At 41.5% G+C, this 10,755-nt stretch overlaps 1 protein-coding gene across 3 annotated transcripts; it reads left to right on the forward strand.

Annotated features, from left to right (window-relative positions):
* Positions 1-1,029: 1,029 nt before the first annotated feature.
* npl (N-acetylneuraminate pyruvate lyase (dihydrodipicolinate synthase)) lies at positions 1,030-7,970 on the forward strand. Of its 3 annotated transcripts, XM_056414338.1 has the most exons (12): positions 1,030-1,332; positions 1,684-1,769; positions 2,056-2,129; positions 4,539-4,626; positions 4,721-4,778; positions 5,776-5,851; positions 5,982-6,074; positions 6,247-6,392; positions 6,485-6,531; positions 6,614-6,698; positions 6,790-6,829; positions 6,947-7,970. In XM_056414338.1, exons 2-12 carry the CDS (start codon positions 1,699-1,701, stop codon positions 7,087-7,089), a joined length of 921 nt encoding a protein of 306 aa, XP_056270313.1. In that variant the 5' UTR covers positions 1,030-1,332; positions 1,684-1,698; the 3' UTR covers positions 7,090-7,970. The 3 variants fall into 3 exon arrangements, with proteins under 3 accessions (XP_056270313.1, XP_056270312.1, XP_056270311.1); XM_056414337.1 differs by lacking the exon at positions 1,030-1,332 and having other exon boundaries at positions 1,354-1,769; positions 6,253-6,392; XM_056414336.1 differs by lacking the exon at positions 1,030-1,332 and having other exon boundaries at positions 1,356-1,769.
* Positions 7,971-10,755: the final 2,785 nt, after the last annotated feature.

Genomic DNA, 10,755 nt, shown 5'->3' on the forward strand with positions numbered 1-10,755 from the left:
TAGCGTTTGAATGGGTTCAACAAATAGTCATAGTTACCTGAAAGTCAATGCTGTGGTAATAATCCATCAAAGTAACCGTGCAGACTGTACTTATGTGTGTTGCCTTTTTGTGCTGATGAATGCTCTGAAAAAATATCCGGGTTCTAGTCATCTTAATTATTTACGTGAAATGCACGCACTTATTAAATGCAAAGTTTTTTCCAATAACTTGTTTCAAAAATTATCATGGATGTGTTATGTACTGTTACAAGATAATTTATTTATAATAGTTTATTTGTATGAGATGGCATGCCTACACTATTAGGATATCCAAACTACTTTTTGTGACGACACTGCGGTCATGTGAGGCGGCATCCGCGGATACTCGGTCATGTGAGCCGCCGCTTGAAATGTAATGCACCTCTATTCAAGGTGTTACGGCTTGTACGGCCCCCAAAAGCACAACGAGAGACCCATTTCTCAGCAATAATTTCTCCAATTTTATATAACAAATTAAAAAAAACATTATTTTGGACATTACATGAAATAATATTATAACAACATATGAAGTTACACTACTGTACTGTTTTTAATTGAAGGTCAGATCAAATTCAATGTATTCATAATTTCTCAATATTATAACTGTTATTAAAGCAGATCCTTAAAAGGTTACATTCTATTTACACTGGATTGTTGTTCATGAGGTCCCCTGCTATGTTCCTGTCTATTCTTTTGAGATTTTACTGGACTGTCTTTGTGAAAATTAAAGGCAAATTTAGCTCACATTAAAAGAAGATATTCTTAATTTCCCAATATTGTAACTGTTAGCATATCTTTCGAAGGTTATATTCCATTTCCACTAGTTTGTTGTTCACGTGGACTAGGTCTCACGGTTTCATGACCTTTGACTTACATTATGTTATATCACATTGGACAAATCATTGCAAGTCTCTGTACCGTAACACCATGAATAGAGGTGCATTATATTACAAGCGGCGGCTCACATGACCGAGTATCCGCGGATGCCGGCTCACATGACCGCAAAAGTAATATTTGGTAAGAAAGGTTCCTAACTGAGTGAAATTACCCGGAAGTCTCTAAGATGCGCATTTGTTGTCGTCCATCTCCTGCACATTGTAGTTTCAACGCTGCAGACCGACGTCACTAACAGGAAAAGTGGTTAGAGTTAACGCGTTACGAGGTCATTCTTTGACTACATTTCCCATCAAGCTTTGTGGCGTCACGTGATCGCTTCATGTGACAAGCACCAACCTAAGCCTGCATCTACGAAGGCATCCTGAAAACAAAAATTGATGTCCACGCCACGCAGAAGGAACACACGCAACGTTACAGGTAAGCATGACACGTGACGTGTACAGGTTTTAAACATATTTAAATGTACTCTTCATAAATACATCCACGCAAGCCTAATATACAGTATGTCTTCATTTCTAACAGTGTTTCCTGTGGTTGCATGTTGCTGTATCTATGTAAATGTAAACATGTGTGACGTTGAACGTTAACACCTCTTGCTTCTTCTTTTTTTTGTAACGTTGGGGTTGGAGTTGCAGTTTGAGTATGCATTCCTCTGTAACTGTATATCCATTTCCTCTAGTACCTCGTTATTATTGAGTAGTACCTAACTCTGCCTTTTTGTTTGTTTTGTGTCTACCTATTGCCATGTCTGTTTGTTTTCATTGCCAGGAAGAAGAACCAGCCATGGCTCCTTCTGCTGAGAAAAAGCTGACAGGCCTAGTTGCAGCCACGTTTACTCCATTCACCCCACAGGGGTAAGTCACCTTCAGGGACCACTTCATCTCTTCTGCCTATTGTTCCACTGAGTGATGTGTTATGTTGTTGAGGAAGTGTTGGAATTTAAAAGTGAGGAATGAGCCTGTGGATGTATTTGAAAGCACAAGGAGAGACACATTTCTCAGCAATAATTTCTCCAATTTAATATAACAAGTCAAAAACAACATTATTTTGGACATTTTAGATCTGCTGCACTGTTGTTGCATGTTTGGTGTTTTTCTGCAAAAAGTGAAAGCTGACATTTCCCATATTTCCCCAAAACAGTGAAGTCAACCTTGCAGAGATTGGACCTTATATTGACTACTTGACAGAGAAGCAAGGTGTTCAGAGCATATTTGGTAAGTTTAAAGGTGGATTCTTCCTTTTTGATATTTGTCATTTTTTCCCAATTTGAATCAACCCCATAATTGCATTCCTTATCTTGTTGTTTTGTAGATATGCCAATCGGTTTGTCCTCTGTTCACAATATTTACCCTCATTTCTGATCAAAAGGATTGGAATGTTATCAGGTAGCACTGAACCAATCCATAGTCCGCTCGTCGTTTCACAAATCTTTCAAAAACTAAGAATAACTATTCTGAAGGCAATTCTACCCTCTGCAACTATAATAAAACCAAACGTTATTTCAACAATAATAATTATTTTCTTTTTAATGTCACGTGTTAAATACCAGAGAACAGAGCTGTCATCAAAACATATTGCTTCATAGGGTGGGATTTATGTCATTTCATCATCAGCTTCAGTCTCATTTCCTTAAAAGAGCATTCCCTTTTATTTTTTCTTGTTGCAATTGCTCTTACATTAATTCAACTACCTAATATTTTATTTGAGTTAGAGTATATCATTTTAAAAGCATTGATACCGATTACACCACAGCATAATCTGAATTAAAGGGGCTTTGTAGTGTTGTTTACATGTTGTTCACAAACACGTGGTGTATCCTTGAGGCAAAATAAGTTAGAGAAATAATCTTTGAAGATATCAAAACTGCAATTTGCTCTGCTTTGATCCAAGCTGACCAGTGTTCCCTTTGTGTCGGTTGTTTCTCTAATTAATGTTTAATTTCACACTTTCCTCAAACCCAATGAATCATCGTAGTTGTAGTCTTTCACCCTTCTCTGCACTTCCATTCGAGCCGTTACTCACTGTGGCAGCTGTCCCCAATCTGGCCTCGGTTGCTGGCTGGTTGACAATCAGTCAGCTGCTCTGACTGAGTGGCAATCAGTCAGCAGCCGATGCTGCTTGTATAAAAGGGCAGCAGAGCTGGAGGGAGGGGGAGGTGAGCAGACGCGTTGCTGAACGGTCTGCTGTGTGTTGTGTGCTGACAATAAATATGTCTTTCAAGCAAACCTCGTGGTTCGGGGCTGATCCTTGGTGCTGGAGGGGGAAACCCACGGGTAGCGGCAGTAGGCCTGCTACACCCACCCATAACTATATAGAGACTGTCCGCCACACGGCCACTTTAATTAATAAAATCAAAAGTAACCAGAAGAGGAGTCATACAAAATAACCTCATAAAGGTTAACACCACTGTTTCTGCAATGCAGCAAGACAAGATAATTAAATGTGGACTCCTAAATATGAGATATCTGTCATCTAAAGCTGTATTGGTAAATTATTTAATATCAGACAATCACATTGATTTATTTTGTCTGGCTGAGTCATGAAGAATATGACAGCCTAAATGAATCAACTCCTTCAAGTCTCTCGCCTCTCTAAGCACTCTCACCTTCCCTTCCTCTCTGAGATCCTTGAGAAAGTAGTCGCAAATCAGTTGTTTGACTTGCTTACATCATCCTTGTTTATTTTAGTCAGGTTTTAGAAAACACCCCAGCACAGAGACAGCACTAGTGAACATTACACATAACCTTCTAATTGCTTCAGATAAAGAACTCATCTCTGTACTGGTTCTGTTAGACCCTAGTGCTGCGTTTGACACCTTGACCATGACATCCTACGACAGAGACTGGATCAGTCGATTGGCATTTCAGTTACCGCACTTAGTTGGTTTAAATCCTGTTTATCAGATCGATCTCAGTTTGTATTTATAAACAATGAAGCCTTGATGACCACCGACGTTAGATACGGAGTTCCACAAGGTTCTGTGCTTGGACCATTTTTATTTGACCTTTTTTATATATGCTTCTTTTGGGCAATATTATCAGGAAACACTCCATAAACTTTCATTGTTATGCAGATGATACTCAATTATATCTATCGATCCATCCAGAGGACACCAACCAGCGAAGATTCAAGCATGTCTTAAAGACATCAAAACATGGATGACCTGCAACTTCTTGATGTTAAACTCTGACAAAACTGAAGTAAACACCTCAGAGGTCAATTATCCGGTGATGTGGTTTCTGTTTATGGCATTGCTCTAGCATCCAACACCACTGTGAAGAATCTCAGCGGTAGCTTTGATCGGGACTTGTCCGTTAACGCCCACGGGAAGCAAGGACTGCATTTTTTCATTTATGTAACATTTAAAAAATCAGGCACATCCTGTCTCAAAGCGATGCAGAAAACTGGTTCACACAAGTGTTACTTATTGAATAGATGATTGCAATTCCACCTGCCATGGCCCTGCTGATGTGGATTCTTTGTGGATTTATGATGAAGTATTCTATTGCTTTGTGATTCAGTACCGCTAGGATCCAGGCCAGCTTATTCTCTTTACTGTTACTTTTCCTTCAAGATGTGCTTTTGTGACAAAAATATCTGAATAAGACTATACTTGCTTTCAGTGAACGGGACCACCGGAGAGAGCATGTCTCTCACTGTTGCCGAGAGGAAGATCCTGGCCGAGGACTGGTGTCAGAAAGCCAGGGGCAAGTGAGTGAACCACACTGGGCCTCTATCTGGAGGAGTCTCAGGCAACGAGAAGTCTACAGTTTGTGAACTTTCCTGTGTGTGCGTGTCTCGACAGATTAGATCAGGTGATCGTGCACGTCGGCTGCCTGAGCCTTAAAGACGCCAAGGAACTGGTGAGTTGCTTCCTTGAGTGACGTGGACATTAAACACAACACGCGGCACACAAGAGGACCAGATGGTGTGTTTCACAAGGAAAGGTTACCAGGCTAGCTGCACTGAATCCGCCTTATTTTAGGGAACACTTTAAACGAGTCCGAGTATTCATTCAGTCCCGGGGGAGTTGATGATGAAGTGTTTTAATATGTTTTTATGGTGGATGCAATTCCACTCAGCCTGCCTCGTCTACTCAGACTACGATGTCCCGCATTTTTCAAAGCTTTCGACATCGAATTTAATTTAGTATTAGTGTATGACAAGACCGCTAGTTATAGAGCCCCTACTGAAGACACTAATTTGTCTTGTGGTTTCATTGCGTTTTACTCCGTTGGCAAAGAGTATTGCCGCCTTTTTAAATAAAAAAATTAAAAAGTATGATCGTTGAACAATGAGACACTTTGGGGTCGAGCAGAAGCTTTTGGTCTTAAACATAAAGCATGTGGCCCTCGGGTGAGTTTGGATGTAGCTATCCGATTGAATGCTACAGCTACATTCAATTAATAGTTTGACATTTTACGGTGGGGGGGGGGGGGGGGGGGTTATGAGCGGTTGCACAACCAGCGGAAACTCTAGGAAGTTACTGGTTTCCATAATATAAAAAAAAACGTCTTTACACTTTTTAACGGGTTGAACAAAGCAAGATGTAACATGTTCTTTCTTTAGCCTTAGAGATGGTGTTTGGTGGATTTTCAGATTTGTTCAGGTATCAATCTCGTCTGCCAGAAAGTGAACTATTCCTTTAAATTAGTTGCCGAATTCAGAATTCTTTGGGTACTTGATCCGAGCTGCTTTAAATCATTTATGGCTGGAAACTAAACCACATATCAAAATACTACAGTGACAGTATACTGTGTAATCAAACTACACATGTAAGATACCAACGATAGCAGGGGCTAGACATTGCCTCCGTTTCTGTTGCTCGCCGTCTCACCTCGCTCGCCATGTGCCCTCCAGGCGGGACATGCGGCGCAGATCGGCGCCGATGCGATTGCAGTCATGGCCCCGTTCTTCTTCAAGCCCCGGACTGCAGGTATGCGCTGGTTTTAATGGGTACGAGATTTCCACATGTTCAAATGCAAGGCCGCACACTGTCCACGTGTTTTTCATTCGCACGTCAATATTGCTCTTGTTGCTTTTCTTTCCCTGTCGCCGCGCTTCAGACGCGCTGAGGTCGTTCCTCCAGGAAGTGGCTTCGGCTGCTCCCAATCTGCCTTTCTATTATTATCACATTCCAGCTGTCACCGGTGTTAACGGTAAGTGCCGATGTTGATTTACGTTTTCTTTTTTCGCAAATGCATTTAGAAATGTAGAGGCTCTGCGTCCCCATGGTAGCAGCATGACGCATGTGTGACCGTCTATAACTGGTGGTATCCTGAATGTGAGGGGATCTTCTCTTTTCTTTTCTTTACTTTTCTTTTCACTTAGTGCCAGTGAAAGATGTGTTGGAGGGTATTGAAGAGCTCATTCCCTCCTTCAGAGGTGTGAAGTTCAGTGGGAGTGACCTGATGGACTTTGGCCAGTGCGTCAGCGACAGTCCGCCTCACTGGTCCTTCCTCTACGGCATGGACGAGGTCGGCTCTGTCTCCATCTCTCCCCTCATCGACAGCTGCTTATCTGGCAAGAAGTCGTACGACTCTGACCTCCACTCTCTTTCTTTCCATAGCAACTGCTTGCAGCTCTGGCGATGGGGGCCGATGGAGCAGTTGGGAGGTCCGTGTGCGTTCCTGCATAGCGCTTCATCTCCTCTCGTACTCTTTAGTTATTTACATGCATTTCATTTCTCTGCCTGCAGCACTTATAACTATGCAGGATGTCATTTCAACAAGCTCATAGCAGCATTTAAGGAAGGCCACGTTGTCCAAGCCAGAAAGATACAGGTACGTCCATCTTGCTGTTGTTTCCGATTTCATGTTGATTTTTTTTTTCTCGCATTCATTAGTTTTCTGACCTCTTTTGTCTAATTCGCAGTTCAAGATGCAAGAGCTCCTCAGTTATGCCATGAAACTTGGTGAGCGACACGTGTGTCATGATGTCATATTTTTAAGATAAATTAATGCTCCTGTGCCAGAGAAGTCTTCCTACCTCCTTTTACAAATTTTGTAAACGTCCTTATTGTTCTCGACAGGCTTCGATGTGGGCGTGAACAAGCAGCTGATGATCGAGTTGTCCGGCCTGAGCCTCGGGCCCCCACGACTACCCGTGACTCCGTGTCCGTATTCTCACGCTCTGCTCATCGTGAAGAAATACCACCACGTTTTTACCAACTGATAGTGCATTTCTAACTGGATCGTTAGAATCCCTCATGAACTCGGCGCAGCAAATTTACACCTTGAATGAAACTCGACTGTTGAATAAGATGTAAAAAAAAATTAGACGTCTTTCTTTCCATAACGGAGAACGTTAACAAATATTTTAATCTCCAGTGTTGAATGATTTCTGAATCGTATGCGTTAACTAAACCAGGGAAATGTGGCACTTTTGTGTTTTTGCTCCATGTAGGAAAATGGGATGTGTCACGTGACATTCATAATCACTTCAACATAATCACAGTGAGCTACCTCCAAAAAGTGTCAACGCTTTACTACTTTCATTGTTTTCGTGTTTCGGGTTCGTGAAATAAAAGTTGTAACTTTTCTACTTTTGAAAAAGCACAGTTATGGAGAAAAAAAACACAACGGGAAGCTTTCTCCATCAGAGGGCCGAAAACAGAAGGAGCGGAGCGTGGATATGAACCGCTGTTTCACGAAAGAATTAGCACTCTTGAAAAGGGAATAAAACATAAAACACAGATTCAGCCTCTGTTTTGAGTTAGAATTCATACTGTATATTCATAAATAAATACTTTTTAAATGACGTATTAAAGGGAAATATACTCTTTAATGATATGCCCCTGCTTTGGTTTATAACAATGAATCACGAATTCATGCTTTGGGACAGATCTATTAATGTCTATTTTTTGTTCTGTTCTGAAGTTTAAATATCACACGGACAGATTATCTCTGAGGCAGCACGAACAAGCTCTGCTTTTTTTAATTTATATTTTGATCTTGCTCTGTATTCACTAACATGTCTTTGAAATACCTAATAGTTGTATATTCTTTTTTTTTCTTCAATTTATCGGCTGATCCAATAATAAATTGTAAATCTCTCGTGGATTTGTTTTTGCTGGTTACATTTGGTTGCGTCAGATTTTGGGCAACTTTCAATAAACTATTTTCCTCCGGGAAACGGTAACATCCTGTTTGCACTTCTCAGACGACATGACTTTACAGATTGATTAAATCCTGTTTATTGTTGACAAACCTCCTCAGTGGATGGTTATCCCCTTCCCCCAACCAGTACTTAACTTTAAACCTGAATAAAACTAGTTTGAATAACCATTCATTCTACACGCGTCCTCTCCATACCTGAATAGCTCTGCGGTCGTTTCAAATTAACCTCTAATTACACGGTTTCGCTGTTGTAATCCAGCTGGTTGCATTAATCTGCTTCTCTACTCCCCACAGAAAGGCAGTGAATTCACACAAACGGTAACCCGATGAGAGAAAGAAAAGCCCCGCATAAAAACCAACCTGGCCGCTTGTGAGACGCTGTGCCACCCACTCAGACAAGACCAGCGTGTGACTGTCTGGCCTCCAACATGATTTGCTTATTGGTGACTCAACCCGCCGCTCGCCATGTTGCATCACGAGCTGCTTCTCGAATAGAACATCTGGATTCAAAACAAGTGCAGCGCCGCCCGTGAACTATCTTCTGTGACGACCGTGTTGGGTACTACAGCGAGACCGTGGGGGGGTCACGTAAAGGTCATTGCAGCGACCTTTATTGTCATGTCATTGCGGTCCTAGTCGGGATTTAGCCTCTGCTAGTGGAGGCGGTTAAGATGAGTATTATTAGATGGGCACATCTACAACACACTGTGGTTTCACTATAGGCACCCAGTTGATCTTGGGTTGACTTTATTTTTTTAATTATTATGCCTCCCTGCTTGGTGCCATGTTACCAGACGGAGCACACAGAGAGGGGAGATGACACTGGACGCCACGTTGATGATCCCCATGCGGACACTGGGCTGTTGGAGCAGAACCGACAGTCATCTGATATGCAACTGATAACTCTTGTTACTGAGAAAGAAATGCAAAACATTGAAGCTGTATACCATGGATGACGGTTAAGAGTATGTTCATGAGTAGCAACAGGCGAAGGCGCTGCATAGCATCTTCCCTCCAATGAGTGTGTGTTTGTAAGGCGCCCAACAAAGAACTGTGTGTTGTTGAACCAGACCGAATCACTCCGAGTTAGACATATCCACCACACCAGTAGAGGGTAAAGTAGTGAGATGGGGCTTTCCCCGCCAAACTTGTCATAAAGCTTTTTCAATATGTACTTGTTAGCCATGGAGCCTTCTTGTTCCACTCGATGCCTCGGCTTCACATTGTTCTGTTGTCCTTGAATATTTCCGCCCCCCTCCTCAGCTCCCTTTAGACACACTTCCTACACGTCTCCTATCCTGAAAGTCCTGTAGAAGAAGGAAGTATTGTTTTTTTAAAGATATGCAAACAAAAAAGCCTGTTTTTTCTCTTAAATACATCCACACGGGATCCACACATCCGAAGCTTCCACCTAGTTCCTCTCAGCTCAAGCCGTGTCTCGCCTCCTTGGACTGTCGAGACAGGCAGCAGAGATGCTGACCTTTGACCTTTGTAACCGAGAATTCAAATAATTTGCTGCACATCTTCTGTGTGAAGCTCCTTGCTCCATCCCCACATTTCCAAATCATCTGTTCTCAGGGTGTTATGGGAAAAGTAAATCCTGAGCAATGCCTTGAACTTGCATGCAGCCATTTGAAGGAAATAGGTTCAATACCATAAAAGGTTGGGGAAAAAGCCACTTTCTTTGTGTATTTTAGAGACTGGCTTTCCCTAAAAGTGACCAATGCTGCCCTCAGCTGTATATTCTTTACTATTACAACTAACTCTGAGCTTTGGCTGCTCCATTGCTGAAACAGGACAAATAAAGGATTCGATGAGTAAGAGTGATATCATTCTGTGTAAGAAGCAGAAGGTAAATGGAAAGGTGACTCATGTATTGATTCAAGTCAAGCAGTGTGTCCTGTTGTGTGGAGTTGGCATCATTTACCAGACAGACCGCATTGAAGAGCTGATTACGTCATTATCAAACAAAGAAACAAAAGGGAGAAATAATTGGTTTTAATCTTGACATTTTCATACTTTCTCGAAATGAGAGGGCACAGTTTCTGTAAAATATTAACATACAAATATTGAGATATCGGCAGACGATGAACCCACTAATAATCTGCAAACAACACTGCATTTAAAAACACAATGGTCAACACAATTTGTTGCTTGAAAGAATAAATGTTGTCAATAATTGTACGATGAAAACAAATGTTTGAAATCTTAACATATGAGACACATAGAACATTTGTATTTCTAAAACTCATAAAAGACCAATTATTGATCAGTATTACCAATTAATTATGCTACTTTAATCGTGAACATGTAGTGTCGACCTTGAAAACAGTCAGTCAAAAATAATCTAAGTCCATTTAATATTATGTCCTTGGTGCTTTCAGTCGTACATCATGGTCTTCCTCAGTGGGATGGACAAATGGGAGAGGATGTGGCCCCGCATCGACGTGTAGCGTGGACCTCAAGCTTCGTATTTATCTGTTTACTAACGACAGATATGTACATTTTACACAATTGGACCATACTACCAATACGATATGACATTAAATACATTAAATAAAGTACGAATGGCCACTATAAACACAAGCAGACGTCCAATCTCTGAAGAGAACCGTACACGTAAACGTGAGACGGAACCGTATATTTTTGCGGACACTTGGTTCCGCGTGACGAGGCGACGGACATATTTGGCAGTGACGCACAAAGCTCTCGCGTTTCCGGC

The sequence above is a fragment of the Pseudoliparis swirei genome, chromosome 5 (assembly GCF_029220125.1).
Source record: "Pseudoliparis swirei isolate HS2019 ecotype Mariana Trench chromosome 5, NWPU_hadal_v1, whole genome shotgun sequence".
NCBI classification, from domain to species: Eukaryota; Metazoa; Chordata; class Actinopteri; order Perciformes; family Liparidae; genus Pseudoliparis; species Pseudoliparis swirei.

Bases quoted from the DNA above. Each gene is read 5' to 3' on its own strand.
- npl (XM_056414336.1), top strand. From the start codon at position 1,660: ATGTCTGTTTGTTTTCATTGCCAGGAAGAAGAACCAGCCATGGCTCCT. The intron at 4,627-4,720 runs GTGAGTGAACCA...GTGTCTCGACAG, and splicing joins TGTCAGAAAGCCAGGGGCAA to ATTAGATCAGGTGATCGTGC. The intron at 4,779-5,775 runs GTGAGTTGCTTC...TGTGCCCTCCAG, and splicing joins TTAAAGACGCCAAGGAACTG to GCGGGACATGCGGCGCAGAT.